The 20314-nt window shown below is 34.7% G+C and overlaps 3 protein-coding genes across 4 annotated transcripts; 2 read left to right on the top strand and 1 right to left on the bottom strand.

The window, feature by feature from the left end:
* The first annotated feature begins 377 nt into the window (after positions 1-377).
* Positions 378-1554, top strand: LOC112058301 (inosine triphosphate pyrophosphatase). 2 transcript variants are annotated; one of them, XM_052891222.1, is made up of 2 exons: positions 378-484; positions 566-1554. In XM_052891222.1, exon 2 carries the CDS (start codon positions 735-737, stop codon positions 1317-1319), a length of 585 nt encoding a protein of 194 aa, XP_052747182.1. In that variant the 5' UTR covers positions 378-484; positions 566-734; the 3' UTR covers positions 1320-1554. The 2 variants fall into 2 exon arrangements, with proteins under 2 accessions (XP_052747182.1, XP_052747183.1); XM_052891223.1 differs by having other exon boundaries at positions 475-491.
* Positions 1545-11686, bottom strand: LOC112058298 (protein artichoke). Its single transcript, XM_024099018.2, has 4 exons — positions 11477-11686; positions 5986-6185; positions 3180-5803; positions 1545-3092 (listed from the first exon to the last, which is right to left on the bottom strand). Exons 2-4 carry the CDS (start codon positions 6126-6128, stop codon positions 1579-1581), a joined length of 4281 nt encoding a protein of 1426 aa, XP_023954786.2. The 5' UTR covers positions 6129-6185; positions 11477-11686; the 3' UTR covers positions 1545-1578.
* A 3771-nt stretch (positions 11687-15457) lies between these two features.
* Positions 15458-19735, top strand: LOC112058230 (L-threonine 3-dehydrogenase, mitochondrial-like). The gene is made up of 4 exons (XM_024098937.2): positions 15458-15560; positions 16226-16750; positions 17864-18130; positions 19290-19735. Exons 1-4 carry the CDS (start codon positions 15458-15460, stop codon positions 19424-19426), a joined length of 1032 nt encoding a protein of 343 aa, XP_023954705.2. The 3' UTR covers positions 19427-19735.
* Positions 19736-20314: the final 579 nt, after the last annotated feature.

The raw sequence follows: 20314 nt of genomic DNA, 5'->3' as shown, positions 1-20314 counted from the left end.
TGAATACCACAGACAACAAATGAAGGTGAGCACTTTCTAATCTAAAATACGGGTCCTATGTATATATTACATTATGTTAATATTCACAGAACACATTAATTATGTAAATAATTATTGTATTCTGTGAATAGTGAGGTGAATGGTTGCTATTCTATCGATTAAAATCTCACATCATCTTACAGTTCACACTATCTTATTAGCCGTCCGTGACACAATATCAGTCACATTTCTTATTAAAGCTCAAAATGCTCATTTTGCGTATACTTTACTTAAACGTGAAAATAGTCTCATAAAGGCTAGAATTCAGAGCCAGTTCATAAAAAGTATTCATTATAGTCTGCTGCTAACTGTATGGGTTCATTATAGTCTGTAGATTGTGTCAATGTCATGTCAAGTGCTGTCAACTGTCAATCACTGTCAGTGTCATCAAGACCGTCACCGGTCACAACACAAGTGTAAAAAAAAATATTGTTTTGATTTTAAGGTAACCTGTCCGTGTCGTATTTCTATTTTTATAAATTTTTTCTCAATATTGATTAAAATCAGACTTCGATATTTTTTACAGAAAACATAGCACAGAACGTTTTTGTAAAATATATATATATTCTACGGACTAGTGTTAGTAGTTATAGTGAGTAAATAAGTCGATAACAAACCCAGAAGAAAAACATCCAGGTTATAAAATTAAAATCACTTCAATTGTTTATTAATTATATACCTACTAAATAAAATAAATGTTGAAAATGAGTCAAAAGACTTTAACATTTGTCACTGGTAATGTAAAAAAATTAGAAGAGGTGAAAGCTATATTGGGCCATGATTTCCCATTTGAAGTGATAAATCATAAGCTAGATTTACCTGAGTTACAAGGTGAAATAGATGATGTTTCTATAAAGAAATGTCAGGAAGCGGCCAGACTTTTAAAAAGACCTGTATTTATTGAAGACACAAGTCTATGTTTCAATGCTCTGGGTGGATTGCCAGGACCATATATTAAATGGTTTTTAGACAAAATAAAACCTGAAGGCTTACATAAAATGCTTGATGGATGGGACGATAAATCTGCCGAAGCGGTTTGTACATTCGCATATTGCTCTGGTTCTAATGATAGTTCACAAGTTATCATTTTTCAAGGTATCACAAAAGGTACAATCGTGTCTCCAAAAGGTTGTAGAGACTTTGGTTGGGACTGTGTTTTTCAACCTGATGGATATGATAAAACTTATGGTGAGTTGCAGAAAGAGGAAAAAAACAAAATATCTCATAGATTTAAAGCATTAGATAAATTAAGGAATTATTTTATACAAAATGAACTTTAATTTTGCTTATATAATTTTATTTGTCACTCAAAATAAAAACTTTGCAATATCCTTTAAATAAACTAGTATTTCAATATTGTTTTAAAATTTAATTTAAACAGTACCTAATCTAAAAAGCTTATTTCACAGTTTTCATCTTGTTTGAAACTGTAATTAAGATTTTAGTTGTTCTTTAGATATGTACTTTTATATATTCTGTTGGTATTTATGAATAAAACAACTGTAAAGTGATTAACTTTTATTTTATATTAAGTCCTATTTAATTTATGGTTAATATTAAATATAACATTCCTATAGATATAAGAGTATTAGAATGTGAGTTAGTTTTACAACCTATAGAAGCTTGTATACCAGGTGCAACATATGGATCTAAATTAGTTTTGTTATAGTTTTTAAAATACCATTCATGATCATCTATTCTTTTTGTATTGGTATTTGTACTTCCTGTATCAATTGCCTCAGAAAATCTAGTTTTTGCTTCTCTATTTATTACAGGTGCATAATTGTTATGAAGATCATAATGCTCTGCATGTGGCATATTAACTTTTGTGATTGTTGCAGACCTGCTGTGGTTTTTAGCTAAATCTTCAATGGTTGGTATGAGGACAGCAGAAAGTGCAGTAGGCTGACTTTGATTATGGATGTGTTTTTTTATTGGCATATTGTGTGACACTGTAGGTAGTGATGGTAGAACAGTGGTAGTTTCCAGCCATCCCTGAAGATACATGTCATTACTTGTATCTGTTGTTATGATACCTTCTTTCTCTGTTGCTTGAGTTATTGTCATGTTAGATTCCATTAGATTATATTTTCTTATGTTTATTGGATCTGTATTTTGTTCTTCTATATTTTTAGTTCTATTGTATGCAATGCGTGTAGTGTTATCATCACCATGATATGCTTCAAGTTCATGTATTTCACTTTTCGTTTTCTTATGACTCATATTATTCTGTACAGTCCTTTTTGGTGGCTTATTTTCTACAGCTGCGATATTTTGATCAACTTTTTCAGTATTACCTTTATTTGTCGAAACTTCATTTCCGACTATTGACTGAGATATTGTTGGATTTACTATAGGCATAAAACCATTTGATGTTGTTGGTAACATTGGTGAAAATCCACCAGTTTCAAATCTTGGAGACTCTGTGACTTGATACTTTTTAATGTGCTGGTCACTGTTCCTGTTATCAGACCAATCTATTTTACGACCAGTATTTAATAGTTTCCCCATGTCAAGTGAAGGTAATGGTACTCCAAAGAAAGTAAAACCACTGCTTGGTACAGGTACTTTTAAAGCAATGCCAGTTTTTGTATTTGTTGTATTCTTTAAGGGAGCATGAACCTTTGACATATTACCAAAACGATTATTAGATTTATCTGTCTGATTTTGTTCACCTTTCATATTTTCTAAAATTGTTTCATTATAGGGATAGTCAATATATTCATCATAAAAGTAATCTGATTCTTCTGGTAATGGTCGATTATTTAATTTGTTGCCATGATAATTATTTTTCATTTGAGTCTCATAATCTTTGATTTTATCCAATGATGAAAATACCTGTGATGTTGCTAAGTTTGGTAACAAGGCTTCGTTCTCAAATGTTACACATGACTTCATGTCTGCTACATTCATTGGCATATTGATGCAGTCAGTTTTAGAAAATGGCATACCTTTCACATAAGTTCCATCTTCACATTTTGGTCCAAGAGACGAAGATTCTGATAACCATGCTTTTAGCCACATAATTGCACAGTTACAAATAAGCGGGTTATCTGTAAAAGAAACAAATGTTTAGATAATTATATAAAGTTTATAGAAGAACATCTTTCTTTAACTAATGAGTTTGTATTAAAACTTACCATCAATATCTAGGATGGCTATATTATTTCTCAACTTTGCAAAATTACTTTCATGAACAGATATTAACTTGTTATGACGCAAAGATAAGACCTTCAATCTTGGCATATAGTCAAATGGCTGACTACTTATGTGACATATGAGATTGTTATCTAAATTTAATTCTACAAGCCACTCCATATACTGAAACGATTCTTTGGTAATTTTGGTGACTTTATTAAAACTTAAATCTAGTACTTCCAAAGATATAAGTTGTTTTATTCCTAAATTTTCTAAATTAGTAAGCTGATTATTACTAAGGTTCAGGTATTGTACCAATGGTATATTTTGAAATGCATGCATTGCTATAAACTGTATTCTATTGCCTTGCATTTCAATTATTCTTAGCTTCGGAAGGTTTATGAATGTTCGATCTGGTATATCAATTATATGATTTCTACTTAAATATATAGACATCAACTTGGGGAGGCTTGATACGGCCATTGGTTGAATAATTTCAATTTGGTTATTTTCTAAATCAATTGTCTCTAAATTTTTTAAATCTTTGAAACTTCCAGTACGAAGCTCTATAATTTTATTACTATGCATTTTTATTTCAGCTAATGTCTGCACGTTATTAATGACATTACCATCGAAATGCTTTACATAATTGTGACTCGCATCTAAAACTTTTAATTTAGTCAACATATTCAATGTACTTGGCAGTTCGTGCAGATTATTTGATGATATATTTAATAGTTCCACATGTAAACCTCTATTCACTAAATTTGGATTGATAGATTTAAGTTTGTTTTTGCTAAAGTCAATAGCAGACAATACACCATTATTCTCAATAGCGATGAATTCGAAGCTTTCAATATTATTACCACGTAGATTTACTTCCTTAAGATTTCTCAGTTTGCTGAAACTTTTTGGGTGTACGTTTATAATTTGGTTATCACTAACATCAAGTATTTCTAAATATTCTAAATCACCAAATGTTGTTGTTTCTATTTGTCTGAGGCCATTTCGTTTCATGTACAGTCGTCGTAAATTGTGTAGAGTCTTCATGCCAGAGTATGGCAGCTTTTGAATACCATTGCTAGAAATATCAAGAGATCTTAGAGATGGTAAATCTATATCTGGAGAAGGTGGCGTTGGTAAATTTGTGATTTGATTTCTCTGTAAGTACAGCTGTTCTAATCCTCTTGGTAATCCAGGAACAAATTCTACTAATCTATTTGAACTGGCATCTAATTCGTATAAACTTGGTAAATTTCTGAATGTAGCTGGGTGGACAGACATTAAAGCATTTCCTGATATATTAATATGTTCTAACAAAGGAGTTTCCATAAAACTTATTGGGTCTATTACTGTTAGTTCATTATTACTCATATCAATTCTTCTTAATGCAGGGAGATTATATAATAGTTTCGGCTGCAATCGTCGAAAATAATTTTTCGATAAATCTAATCCTTTTAAGGCAGGTAAATTCCAAAATGGGCCCTCATTCATATCGCTTAGCGAATTATTTCTTAAATGTAGTTCTCTCAAAGCAGGCATTGCAACAAATGCGTCAGCATCTATAAATTTTATATTATTTTTGTTCAAATGAAGTCTTTCTAAACTAGGATGTCCCCGAAGGGCTCCTCTCGGAATTTCTCGTAACATATTGTCACTCATATCCAAATACCTTAATCGAGGCAAAGCATCAAGTAGCGCCCGAAACTCCGATATGTGCATAATTTTGTTTCCAATTAGTGATAATTCTTCAACGCCACTGCCAGATTGTTGCAAAAATGATTCAGGATGAATTCTAATTATTTCATTGTAATTTAAATTTACCACCCTTAATTTGGGTACTCTGTGAAAAGCTCCATGGTGAATTATCTCTATATTATTGTTTGATAAAAATAGAGTCTCCAACCTGGGTTGATCAACGAATGCTCCTTCGTTCAGTTTGCTTATAATGTTATGATTCAAGTTTAGTATAGAAAGCATAGCTAGATCTCTCGTTGCCCTCCCAACCATACTTGCATCTGAGATTCTGTTGTGACTTAAAGATAATTCATTTAATTCTGGAAGTAAAGAGAATGCTCTCATGTGGATAATGTTAATACCGCAATTTGTAATATCTAACTTTTTAAGTTTAGGCAAATTAAAGAAAGCGTTTTCTTTTAACGTCTGTAGTGTTAAACTTCCGCGTATAAATAACTTCTCAAGGTTAGGTAAATTTTGAAAAGTATGTTCTTGTATACTATTGAGACTTTCCGATTGGATGTGTATGTATCGTAGTTTAGGCATATTCATTAAAGGGGGTATTCTCTTCAAATTTTGCGACTGTATTGTAAGAGCTTGTAAATTTTGTAACTTCATTAAGCTTTCTGAAGGAATGCTTTTAAGATCGTTTTCGACTATAAATATTTCCAAAAGGTTCTTTTCTTGAGATTCCAACCACGCTGCAGATACGCGTTCTAAGCCATTATGTCGGAGCATTAGTCTTAATATTTTTACATTTTGAAATAGTTTTCCTGGTAGTGATGGCAAATAATTATTTTCAATTATAATTTCATCTATAGGTTTTCTAATAAATTCTCCTATTTTTTGAATTCCTTTTACCACTTGCATTAAGTCGCTGTGTGTGCACCTGAAAATTAGAAAGTAATATAGATTCAGAAACAAGTAAAGTAGAAATAGTGATCCCGAGCACCGTGGTGAGCCTGCAATACCCTCTTTTAAAGGGAAGCGGACTAAACTCTGTAGTGAATTGTTAAGATGGGGGTGTAGATGATGGATATTGACCAATTAGACATATTGAAAACGAATTACCATATTTGTGCATCTTCCTGCCGATGTGTACAAATGCAAGGTAAAATTGACTCCGGTGACGGACATGTTGTTTGTTGTTTCGAAACTGAAGGGAATATCAATAACAAAAGCCATAATAATGTTTTTTCTTTGCTGAAATCCATTCCTCATGGAGTGTCATTGTTGCATCGTTAGATATTTATTGTTGTTGCCGAGGTTACCTGAAAATAAAAGCAACTAAGCATGAGTAGAGAGTTTACATACACCATGTCATCAATCGTCAGACTGCGGTCTGTTAAGACAATCCATCGGTCATGGTTTTAATTTTCAACTTGGGTTTATTTTCAGACTCAGCTAGAAACTACTCCTAGAAGCTAGAATTTCCGCCACCATACAAATAATGATCTTGGACGTTGTGACGGCGCAACGCATAGGTATGCGGATTCCGTGACGGACGAAACAGTTCCACGAGTTTAAATTTGTGTGAGTGCGAACGGACGTTGACGATTCTCAATAGCAATTTTGTGTTTCGCGGATTTTGCATAGGCGATTGGCTGCTGATTTTTTTTCATTCTTTACAAGTTAGCCCTTGACTTGTTAGGAGGAGGATGAAAATCCACACCCCTTTCGGTCTCTACACGACATCGTACGGGAAAGCTTCTACGGGAAATCGCTTGGCGGTACGTCTTTGTCGGTAGGGTGGTAACTAGCCACGGAATATATTAGAATATATGTACATTCCGAATAAAGAAAAACGTAAAGTCGAATTCCAAATCGAAATTACGCGTTAGGAAAACGAATACGGAAAACGAGTGTATGTGACCGGCCTTAGACTGTCGTCATCACTTTACCTACTTCAGATGAGATTGCAGTCAAAGTATGCAATTGTGTAAAATAAATGACGATCGTAAATAAGGTTACCCTCCTGAAACAAAACGTTTCTCTAATTTTTAGCTTGAATAAAAAAACAAATAAGTATTTTTTTTAATTAGGTACCTTTGAAACATCTAAAAGGCAAGTGCATCATTGCTACGAGTAATTCAGTAGGCACCTGCTTTCAGAATTTTTGTTTATAAAGGCATTAATGGTGCTACCCAAACACCTACATAACTTACTGTTTCCTGCATTTCAAAGAATGGTATTTATTGTTCAATTGCGTGAAGGTCTATGGAACAATATAATCGAAAACAATAGCCGGGTGGTAGATACTTAGATACTGCCTTACGTTTGGTTGCACTTTCCCTGCCAAGTATTCCATTGTTTTTAATTGTTATCTGTGCTCTTTATTGTTGCACTTAAGCAATAGTTTTTAGGTCTGAATTTAAAAAAGAAACAAGATTTAAATTAATTTCTTATTTTACTCTCAAGTTTAATTGATTTTGGCATACCCAGCGTTTTATGTGTATTTTATAAAACGTATAGTTGTTTTTCAAACGAAAACAACCCAGTGTAAGTGTAACAACATTATTTTCTACTACATGGTACATCGTCGACTTGATACTTCGTCTGCTAAGTTTGCTGTTTATTTTATTCGATGACAAGTTAGCACTTTACTGCAATCTCACCTGTAGTTTGATGGACTGACTGACGACATCAAGCGAGTCGCAGGAATTGGCTGGATGCACGTGGCTCAGTACCTATCGTGATGTTTGGAAGTCCCTACTTAAGGCCTATATCCTGCAGTGGACGTCCATCGGCTGATATGTAGTCTGATGAACCAGACCAAAACTCTAAATTGACCAGAACTGGAAATCCAGGACCACTCTAATGAAGACCACAGCATTATCAACTGAATAGTTGGTAAATTACCCTCAATAACAGGTTAAGATGTACGGCTGTTAGATGAGGATCTAGTTACACAATTTTAATGGAGTGGCAATTCAAAATCAACAAATAAGTCAGTAATGACTAATGTACGTAAAACGTTATGTGCAATCTGACGAAATAATGTAACCCGTATTCAGTCATCGAGACGAGACACTATTTTGTTACAGTTATGCAGTTATCTCGCACATAACTGTCGTCTGTCAGACTGTCACCGCTGCTCTCGTATTGCATTTAATGCTTTTTGAATTCATACGTATGATATGCTAATTATAATATTATTCACATTTCGGTGCACCTAATTACAGATACTTAATTATTTGAGCATTAACGGCAAGACCTTAGCAGCCCAGTGGATATAGTAATTCGCAATAGAGTAACGTAGTACTGTATAGGTTATGGGCCTAAATTATAATGGATGATATGGCATAGATATAACATTCCTATCTGGAATGTATTTTATGCATTTTAACTTAATTCAATTGAAACTATAATAAGTAGGTAACCTACTCTTTCAATCACAATCATTCACCTAAATTAAGGCATACCTGTAAATTATACATACGTACCATAGAAGGTAATAACTTAAGGGTTGCCATTCATTCAGTACAGTTACAGTTCAGCAGTATCAATACTACTGCTTTGGTGTCAGTAGTCAATACATATATTTAAATTAATTGATTATTAAACACGGCTAGTGAGTTTTAGCAGTGTTTCATAATCAATTAATATGAATAACACTCACGATAGTTTAAATTCTAAAAAACATACATTTAAATAAAATTGAAGTGTCTTTCTGTGATTTAAAATTAACTGTTTTCTCATGTAGGTACCTACCTATACTTATATTTATTTACGCTATATACTAAGACAATCCACTTTCTTTTTGTCTCAAATTTTGTCTGTCTGTCTATTTTTGCGGGCTTAATCTTTGGAATGGCTGGACCGATTTTATTAATGGGACTGTCACTTACAATTATAAAGAAATTTATTGAGCAACATATAGGATATTTTTGATCCCGGAAAAATCAGTGGTTCTCGCGGGATTTGTGAAAAACTGCATTTGACGAGAACGATGTCGCGACGAATATAATAAAAGATCGCTTCCGTCTAGAATCTAGATAAAGTATTTATTTACGCTACTCTATATGACAAAATAATAAAAAAATATAAGTAGATACCTAGGTATATTATTGCGTAGACATCTTCCGATTACTGTAACAACAATTTCACGCACTCTGGTGTTGTTTAACCGACTTCTTTTTCTTTCGACCTACATGGAAATAAATGGATGCTGTTGACTTATAGAAAATTTTCTTGAAATAATGGGTTTTAGAAAGCTTCGTGCAGTTGCATTTTCCAACATTTTCCTATGTAGTATGTAATTTCGTTCTTACGCAGGCGAGTTGATTGGAATGTAAGATTACGGTAAAAAGAAGGTAGGTGGGTAAGTACTCGTACATGTTAGTTTAACATTGTTGTACTAACAAATCGTATAATTTCCCCATCCTATTTTTTTAGTTTTCGGTTCTATATCGGTTCGGTTGTGATGTTTTGGGCTTTTGGGTAAGTACTTGGGACTACTAAATTGTAGGATGTTGCGTTTTACATTGCTTGGATCAATCATATTCTAGTTCGAAGACGTTTGTAAGTTTATAGCAATAATTAGGTAGGTACCTACACCTACTTAGAAAATGTATTTTGACAAAGGAAATATCTAAAATATTATACCTAGAGTAGTAATAAAAAAATATGAAAAGGTTATTAAGTACATAATATTATATGAAGTCTAACTTGTCATAGAATAAAATTATTATGAATAGACCCCGCCGAAAAATCCCTAAATTATACCTACCTACATGACTTTGACCTTTAATTAGGTACCTAGGTAAGTACTGCTGGAATTTGTTACTTTCTCCCAACCAAAATAAATTATAATGAACTAAATCACTGATTTCGTTGGTTGATGTTTTCTTTATTCCATAAGTAACTTTAAATGTCTGGCAGTCTGACGTAGTCGGCCATTTTATTTTAAATTTAATTATGCAAAATCAACATTTTATTACAACGATATATTTTAATAAAACAGTTAACTTGTTCAATGTTAAATTAAAAAAAAAAAACACTGAAAAGCAGTTACTTATAATAAATTTTAACTTGATAGTCACGGACTAGTTATTCTGATCTATAGGTAAGGTACTTACCTACTTAATAATACAAATGAAAATTACACGGTTTTAATCTTTTTATTTTAAAACCCACGGATCCTCAAAATGGTATATGGTCACTTTAAAAAGTTAGAAAATACCTATAAATTAAAACGAATAATACTAAAATTATATGTTTGGGTACTAACTAGGTACGTACTTGTGATTAAAAAAATACATCAGCTACCTATATTTTAGATTTACTAATATAGATAATTAGATATAGATACTTATTACAGGAGAACTTGGAACTTGTATGATTTTTCAAATGCTTGCAATTAACCTGAGTAATTGACTTTTGTTCACAAAGATCTGTCTCCTGATTTACAAATATCTTGCGTTCTTGATTGATACATTAACATACGAAATAAAATTATTTATTATTTATTTAATGGGTGTCTCTTCCTAAATTTTGTACCTATTAAAAATCCGTTATGAGGTTATGAGGATGATGAAATTGTAACTTTACCAAAAAAAAAAAAGGCCTTAAGGGAAGGTACCTGGGGTTGATGATGTTCTCTTGATTCGTTTCATTTAAAAATCTTATTGAAATATCAACAATAGCATAAGCAAGATTGGATAAGATATTACTTGGTGGTCAGGATTAACGATCCGTATTTCTCTTGCGTAATATAGTGTTCACTTTCAAGAAACGAGGTCGATACTTGAATTACTTGGTTAACTAGCAAAACTTCACGACTTTGTTCGCTTAAAACTTATTTTATTTTAAAATATGTAGTTAGTTAACAGTATGTTATTGACTGTAACTGTGTTCTATAATAAATGATTGTAGGTATATTTTGATTGATTTCGTGCCATATTTTTTTTAGTTTCATTAAATACCTACTGGCGCATGAATATGAATCATAGGTTAAGTTACCTAACTGTAGCTTCAAACTACACATACTTTATTACTACATCTTGAAGCCGACTTCAAATTGATCAGTAGTTAGAAAATATTATAACGATATTTTCGTTTTTTTAATTTCCTGCGTACGTTTGTGTTTCCTAAACCCTATCCAATAAAAAAATGTTATCAAAATCACAACAATCGATCATCCCCTGTTTTCCTGCCCTTAGGATTGGAATTTTGCTTTCAAATTTAGATGAGAAATTTTCGAAATATATACCCTTTCCAATAAAAATCTAATATAAGGAATATCAAAATCTGATCACTCAGTAAAAATTACTATTCGCATCGAATTTAGAACCTTCCTCCGTTTTCAATATCTTACATAATAAATAACATATTGAAAACGGAGAAAAGTTCTCAATTCGACGATACAAATAAATTAATTTTTCTTCATATGTTGAAAATTAGGCAACTACTTAACTGTAAATTATGTAGGTATGCTTAATTTTAATACAATAATTACAAAAAAATGTTAGAAAACAAAAAGCACGTGTTTACCTCAATATACATTTGCATTGAGTACCTTACTTACTACTTAGTTATTATAATCACAGATCAAACTGTTTACCTTAATTAATGGTGTTATTATGTCTTTTGTAAAAGCATAAAATACTGGTCAAGACTAAGTATCCGTGTTCCAATTACGTAACTTTTCACTTTCAAACAAACGGACAAGCGAGTTCTATGATAGATAAACCCGGACTGGATGCCAAGAGTATTTCGCATGCAAACACCAGACTTTCGGTTCATGGCTCGATGCGCACCAAGAAACTTATCTTTCACCATTGTGGCGCGTGCCTTCATACGTAACCTCGTCCCCTGGACGTAGATGTTGCATTAGGTATAATATGATTTGGTAGCCAAGTTTTATTTTGTATTGAAAGGTTACAATACCCGCCTAATTTGAACCTCCTGTTCTGGCTGGGAGAGATGACACACCTTTACCTATAAATCGTTCCAGTTTTTTAACTACAACAAACTGTTCTATACTATACTAGAACGAAAGGTATACAAAGCTGCTCTAGTAGAGTCTTATCATACCAAATTTGACTAGGCAGGGATAACAACACGAGCGGAGACGAGGAGTGTTAGTTCCCCCACTGGTCACAAGTCCAGGGCTCTTTTCTTCTTGACGAACCCGGCACCTGCATAGAGAAATTAACGGTCGAAGAGCACCTGCAAGGTAAAAGATATTCGTCTCTTAGAATTGAGATAAAATAGTATGGTTAATATACGCGTATTGTTTTCAGCGGCAGCCGTACTATCCATGTTCTCGAATGTCTGAATTCTACAAACGACGCTTAGCCCTCATTCGCACGAGAGCTTAAATGTATCAATTTAAATGAAGGTCTATTTCCAAGGTCCAAACATTTATCTTTGAAACATATAATGCATGGAAATGACAATGTATTAACGATAGATTACGTGGTCAACCTATCAATTGGGTTTTATACACATTTTTTAATTTCCGAAATTTTAGTCTTTGTAGAATTAATACGTCCCATGATTAGATCGGCAGATTTTCCTAAAGTAGGTACTCGTATGTAGTAGGTATTTACTTACGGATACTGGATCCTAACTTCGATAGTGCGGCTTTTTAGCTCAAAATTAAGTAAGTCCCTGATCGGAATGAGTTGATTGCATTTCCCTAGATTGACAAAACACGATTCCATCAAATCAGTAGATTGTTTTGACATGGCGCATCTAACTTTATTTATTTTATTCTATGTCAAAGTTGCAAAATTACGATTGCACATGCGATACATCAAGATTAATCCTGCGATGTAGTAATAAGTAGGAAGGCATGACAATAAAATAGGCATTATCTTCTAATTACAGTATTTGAATCGTTTTATTTTACTGCACGCTCTAATTTTGCGTTTTAATTTCAGGATTTCGTATTTCTGTGGATAAGTAGGTACTTGTAAGGATCAATTCAGTTTGCAAACTGGCTTCTTATGACATATTAATTAATGGAATGATTTAATGAATTTTCAAGTTTTTTTTCGTAGCAGGCATCGCAACGATTCACCGCTATAAAAGTGGGTAGGTATATTAGTAGTTTTTACATAATTTAGGTACCTACGTACTTACCTAAATTATGTAAAAACGTAGACAGAGTAAAGATACCTATTTACCGTGACGTAGATGTCGATGACGTGTCTAATAGGTACCTGCACATCTGCCTATGCTTTTAAAGCAATTTATATGTAGGCAGGGCCGGACCGTCCATACGGCGAACGGAGCGATCGCTCCAGGCGCCAAATCCTAGAGGGCGCCGAAATGGTAAAGACAAGATCAAAAGAAATTTATTTCTTGTTGAGAATCGAATCAGAATCGAACGGTCGAATTGAGAAACCTCCTCCTTTTTTTGGAGTCGGTTAAAAATTTATGACATTCCGATATACGTTAGGCTACGAACTTTTCAAACGTCCCTAGTATATAATGTTAAGAGCAAACAGGAAAGGCGCCATAATTGGATCTCGCTCCATTCTAAAATTTACCTCGGTCCGGCGCTGTATATAGGTAAGTACCTACTTAAACACCATAATTAGCTATTCTTAAAAAACCTGCAAAAAATGAAGCATAATACCTACACTACGATTCATGCGCCATTTTTTCTGCGTCATTTGTGTGATCATGTGATCGCAGTTAAACGCTAAGTAAAAAATTCGATCGTTCTAAAACAATTTGCGCGTTTGGTATAAGGTGCGAATTTAGTATATCCGCGACAGTTGAAGCCGTTCTCCTTGAGAATGGAACAAAAATAATATAGTTATCATAATCAGAAGATTGTGTTAACAACGCTACGAGTAAGTGTTTCACTAGATCTGCTGGCCTATTCTCTATTTTGGTATTTATTATCAACCTTTTAAAATAAATATCCACCAGCCGGATGACATTTTTACATAGAACCTCGCTTTCGTATAATATGGCAACTATAGTTTGGCAAGTTCGTTGATGACACTCCCATGATATGCGGGCGAAGGGGGGTAATAGCTGCGCGGGTATGAAGTCGAGCGCAAGGGGCATCGCTACCTACATCGCCCCTCCCGGCCCGCGCGGATGATCAGGAGCGTGTCGAACGAATTTGCCAAGCTATCATCGATCTACTAAGTTAACACTAGATACCAAGTCTGGAACTGCAAGACTAGCATTTTAAAAAAAAAGGCCGCCATTTTGAGATTTTCTATTCTTGCTTTCCCAAATAGCTATTTATGCCCAAATAGCTATTTGGGCATAGCGAAAATGGTTAATTCTCAAGTAAAAATTTAAAAAAGGCCGCCATTTTGAAATTTTTTATTCCCGAACCGATTTCGGTCAAAATTTATGTCTGAGTTTCGAATGACGAAAACAGATCCTGCACCTAAACATTTTAGAAAAGGCCGCCATTTTGATTTTTTTTATTCATGCACCGATTTAATTCAAAACTGATATCTGGGCATCACAATTAAAAGTAAATTATAAGTAAAGTGATATGAAAGGATATAAAGTGACGTCACTTTAATTTTCTAGTTACTCTTTCATTTGAATTACAAGTAAAATATGAAGAGAATTGCTAATATTTTAATTTTCATTGGATTAATATCGTTCAACGCTAGTTACGTTATTTATTAATTGAGAACCTCCTCCTTTTTTTAAGTCAGTTAAAAAAACGTACGTGAATTTTTTGTATTTGCAGACGCAAAACGCAAATATTTTTTGTATTTTTGTGATAAATTAACAATAATAAAACATGAGTAGTGGATATAATGTGAATTTTACATCTACTGAGTTTTACAAATTATTGAAATTTCTTATACGCATTTTCCTCGCTGTAGTGAGATGAAATATTTTTTTGCGCAAGGCAGCATTATTTCTCATACATTCAAGTGAAATGTTTCGCGACGCTCAGAATTTTTTTTTTTAATCTTACACACTCGCAGGCGACTTGTACTTAAATCAGCTGTGGCTGTACCTAAACTAAGCTTTCAAAAAATCCCCGAAACCGTGATCGGCTTGGCCGACTAGTCGGTATCTTTGCAACCTACTAGTCGGGTAGTCGGCAAAAGTCATGGTCGGCGCATCTCTAATAATAAATAAAGATTGAACATTGTAATGCTCTATAAAGTTTTTGTCTGGTGGTATTAGGCTTCAGAAGTGCTAGTTACCACTCTACGAGTAAAGACGTACCTACCGCCAAGCGATTTAGCATTCCGGTATGATGCTGCGTAGAAACCCTCAGGGGAATGGGTAGAATACATTTGTACCTCTTCCAAGTGAGGGTTCATTTACACGAGCAGCACGTTGTTAACAGCAGCTGGCAACTGCTTCCGACGATTGCAGTCGACTGGCGTTGACTGCCGTCGACTGCAGTCGTCGGTAGCAGTTGCTGCTCGTGTAAATGAACACTAAGCCTTCTTTCATCTTAAGATTCAGGTCATCGCAGTCTCTGAAATTCACAACTAATAAACGCAGTTCTAAGCTATCACAACGACGAATACAACGTGTTCGAGTGTGAAATACCTAGACTTTCTCTATTTATTTACTTACGAATAGTTGTTCAATCATGACTCTACTTAGAACAACTATACGCAGTGTTTTCACATTTAATGCTAGGAATTATAGTTTAAATTTGCAGACCAAAAGACCGCCGAAAATTTTGATTACTGGTAAGTTGTGAGTTATTTAGAGTTTACAATTAAATAAGAAATAATAATTTGTTAATTGTTATGGTAAATTGGAGAAAAATCTAATATGGTATCGTAGAGCTTTTCTGTCCCTTCCACGCAAAGATCCGTAGCGATACAATATTTACTCTTCCGGACTTACTAGACCGATTTGAATATTGTTTCATCAGTACACTTTACAGCAAGGTAGGTACATTAACAGGGTGTAACGTAGTACTATAAATTATCCCCGTATTTCCACAGGAATGGAAATTACGCGGACGTCACCACGAGGTTCTGATAGCCAAAAATACCTTGGAAGACCGCATTTGTTTTTAGTTACCGCACAATTAGACAGTGGAAATGGGACCTATAAAAAGTTGATTCCTTTGATAGAAATAATTTATGCCTAGGATGAAAGCACGAGGCTATTCTAACTGAGAGGTTAGGATTGTAGACTATCGAATTTTAGCCCCCTACCCTACCAACCCCTGACCTATCCCTACTCTACCCCTACCCTGGCATTTAACAATTGTATTCCCGGGATTTCAATCTCGACAAATGACTCGGGATCCCAAATCCCGAGATCGAATTAGTATGGAAAGAATGGAAGTGGAAGCCTACTTGAATCAAAATTAATTTATAATATTTGTTCTGCTCAAAATCAGGTGGCCTGGGTCAACTTGGCGTGGAGTGTGCCAAGTATCTCCGCGGGAAGTATGGAAGAGACAACGTTCTACTGTCTGACATAATAAAGCCAACCACAGAAGTTTTAAACGACGGTCCATGCATCTTTGCCGATATACTAGACTTCAAAGGGCTCCAGAAAATAGTTGTGGACCACCGAGTCGACTGGCTCATACATTTCTCAGCTCTTCTTAGCGCGATTGGCGAACAAAATGTCCCTCTAGCAGTTAGAGTTAATATAGAAGGAATGCATAACGTTATCGAACTCGCAAAGCAGTATGGACTTAGGATTTTCGTACCGAGTACGGCAGCAGCGTTTGGACCAGACTCGCCTAGAAATCCAACGCCCAATATAACTGTCCAAAGGCCTAGAACTATTTATGGTGTTTCAAAAGTACACGCGGAATTGTTGGGTGAATATTACTTCTACAAGTTTGGACTGGACTTCCGTTCTCTACGATTCCCTGGGGTCATATCGAGCGACGTACCTGGCGGAGGCACTACAGGTTTGTATCTTAATCTCAATATAGATTACCATCTATGGCTAACGAACACCTAATTTTTACATTGCAGACAATTTTTTTATAAATCTGCTAATTAGCTGACCTAATGGTTACAGAACTCTAGGTTAACTAACTGATGCACCGAGATTCAGGGTATACCTACGCTTTATAATATGCTCCTGATCGGAATTCTTTTCGGCCAAGGCAGCAAATCTCATGGTGAGATATTATAATCCAGTTCTTTTCCTTCACTCTCATATGGCCGCTCGATGGGACGGCATACCAACACGACCGGTAAAAGATCAGGCACAGCACGTACGCAGACGGCTTTACGTGCTTTCCGAGGCACGAGGGTGTACAAACACCACCAACTTCCCAATTACAGGCTGTTATTAAGATTTTTCTGGTAATAAAAAATAGGCCAACTATGACTTGTTTTAGGACTTTAGTCAGTTAAAACCTATAATACAATGGTAATAATTGCAATATTAATGGTAAAAAAAATGAAATTAAATTGTGTGGGAGCTGATGCTGCATCTGCAGATACCCTCAAGCGACGCAAATACAGCAATCTCGTTGGAGTTTACGTAAATACTAGCACCGTGGGGTCTAATAGCCATTTTCTCCTTAGAGAAATCGCAAAGCGATTAATCGTGCCTCCCGTGACCACAAAGCTGGCCTATATTTAGGTCAGAGTATCAGTCTACCTAATGCCAGTTTAATATTGTGACGATCGCGTAACCATAAACACGAATTTCTAAGCAATTGAAACAGCGTCATCTAGTGGCACTACTGCACAACTATTTCAATTCCTTAGAAATTCGCGTTTACGGTTACGCGATAGTCACAGTATGAAAACATTGAAAACTGTCACTAGGCATAGGCATATAGCATAGGTACTGTATTGCCTTACAAAGTGACACTACTGCCAGCTTTCTGGGCAATTCTACGACTTTTTTACGAGTCTTTAGATTTATTTAGGACCTTTACTTTACTATATTTCTTTTTCAATTATAAAATGTAGGTAGTATTTAGCTAGTCAATTTAAATAGTTTTTATAGTATTTCATGCTTTTGTAATTTTAAAGCCCAATTAATTAAATCTAATAATTCTCAGACTACGCAATCGCAATATTCCACGACGCAATCCGCAAAGGTAGATACGAATGTTACCTCAAACCTGACACAAGATTACCGATGATGCACGTCAGGGACGCCCTACGTGCCCTTTCGGAGTTCTTGGAAGCGCCCAACGAACAGTTGAATAGAAGAGTTTACAACGTAACATCGATGAGCTTTACTCCCGAAGAGCTGGCTGATCGGATGGTTAAGCATTTGCCTGACTTCCAAGTCACATACAAACCCGATAGTAGACAAGAAATAGGTAAGTTAAGTTTTGATACGGCTTATTACGGTTTTGATACGGTTCATTCGATTTTGTTATTATTAAATATATATTAGGGATGGTGACAGTTGTTTGTATATAAATAAGGAGTATGCTAATAGTAAAGCAATTTTCTAAAAGTAACAGGATATCTGCAATCATTACTTTCGGATTTATCATTTAATACTACTACAGGGATACTACAGGGATTTAAAGGGTAAGATTTGCGGCACAGCCACGGATCCCTGAAAAACGCTCCATACAAAATAACACGAATTAATGACGTCGTTTATTCGCTGATCGTTAGATTTGTATGGGCACTCAAACAAAATGACAAATATCTTTGTTATTGAAAAATGACACGTTTAATATATGGAAGCTAAAAATGTATGAATTTTCATCTAATTACTTACGATGAAAGAATTTTAGTAGATTTGGAAATTTTATAATTTTTTACTATTTTTATTATGCCCGCTGTAATATGTTTGTAACTCTATGGTAAATTTATCCTAATTGACAATTTAACGGTTTCACTTCCGATAAATTAATACTTATGCCGAAAATAAATTTTAATTTTAATTTTAATTTGACGGCCTCCGTGGCGCAGTGGTATGCGCATTGGATTTACAAGACGGAGGTCCTGGGTTCGATCCCCGGCTGGGCAGATTGAGATTTTCTTAATTTGTCCAGGTCTGGCTGGTGGGAGGCTTCGGCCGTGGCTAGTTACCACCCTACCGGCAAAGACGTACCGCCAAGCGATTTAGCGTTCCGGTACGATGCCGTGTAGAAACCGAAAGGGGTGTGGATTTTCATCCTCCTCCTAACAAGTTAGCCCGCTTCCATCTTAGACTGCATCATCACTTACCATCAGGTGAGATTGTAGTCAAGGGCTAACTTGTAAAGAATAAAAAAAAAAAAAAAATAACACGTTAAATTGCAATCAGTATTTTCAGTTCACAATATGACGGTAGATTCACGAGTGTGATTATAAACTTAACTGTAACATATTACAATTTAACTGTAACATATACAATTTAAAAACTTTCAACTTCTTTCGGGTATCAATAGTTTTATAAATATTTATATAAAATACCCACTAAACAGGTTCAGGTAGGCACCTACCTAGTACTTACCTATAATCATATTTTATTTGTTTCAGCTGATTCCTTCCCTCAGGTGTTAGATGATAGCGAAGCACGAAGAGATTGGAACTGGAAACCCCAAGTGGACTTCGACGAGTTAGTGAAACTTATGGTGAAAGACGTTACAGAAAAAATAACGGCCAATGGGTTTTAAACACAGAGTACCCACGTACCTTTATAAATTCTATCAATAGTAAAAGTAAAATTATAGTCTATGTTACACGGTGATAATGAAGCTTTGTATTGGTGAAAGAAATTTAAAAAAACGGTACAGGTATTTCGGAGGCTATTGATAGCAAATATACAGAAAATATAATATTCTATTAGTTTAGAACTTTATACAATGCCGTGTTGTTGGTGCCAGTGACGTAAGTGCAACAAGACAAGTGAAGTAAAGAAGGTCCCTCGATTAATGTTGCTAACAGGAAAATACCCCAATGCACTTTATTATAAAAGTTGATGTGTAAACTACCTACTTATCTATTGAAATAAATATTATTCTTATATCTTGTATTTTTTTCGCTATTCAGATGAAAAGGTGTTTTGTATTACACGAGAGCAAAGTATTTGTCTCTTGTGCCTTTGAATCCCTTACTACGCTCAGGATTCTAACCTAAAATCCTTCGCTTTTTCGGGATTCAAACTCGGCACTTGATGAACAAATACGAACTTTGCTCACTTGTTGAACAAATAACTATTGAAAAATCAGAAGTCCACAACATTTTCGTGTATTGTACCTACCTATACCTAATTCACTTCAAGGTTTCCTTGCCTAGGTTCCTATTTGTAAATTGTAGAGATTCGTATTTGTAATCTCTGAACCTACCTCTATACATACATATGTAGCTACCTCTACATACTTTAAAACCTGTTCTAATCAACTTCTTCGTAGGTAAACGAGCAAAAAAAAAAAAAATATTTCTGCGGTCTCGCCACTCGCGTAATGGTAAAAAACTTCAATGTCAAATTCGCGAAAACGGTCAAACAGTGAACGAGCCCCGAGACACACCTACCAGTTAGGCCTATAAAACAATTCCTCGGT

Source organism: Bicyclus anynana, chromosome 3 (assembly GCF_947172395.1).
Source record: "Bicyclus anynana chromosome 3, ilBicAnyn1.1, whole genome shotgun sequence".
Lineage (NCBI taxonomy): Eukaryota > Metazoa > Arthropoda > Insecta > Lepidoptera > Nymphalidae > Bicyclus > Bicyclus anynana.
This window is presented reverse-complemented; position numbering and strand designations above follow the sequence as displayed.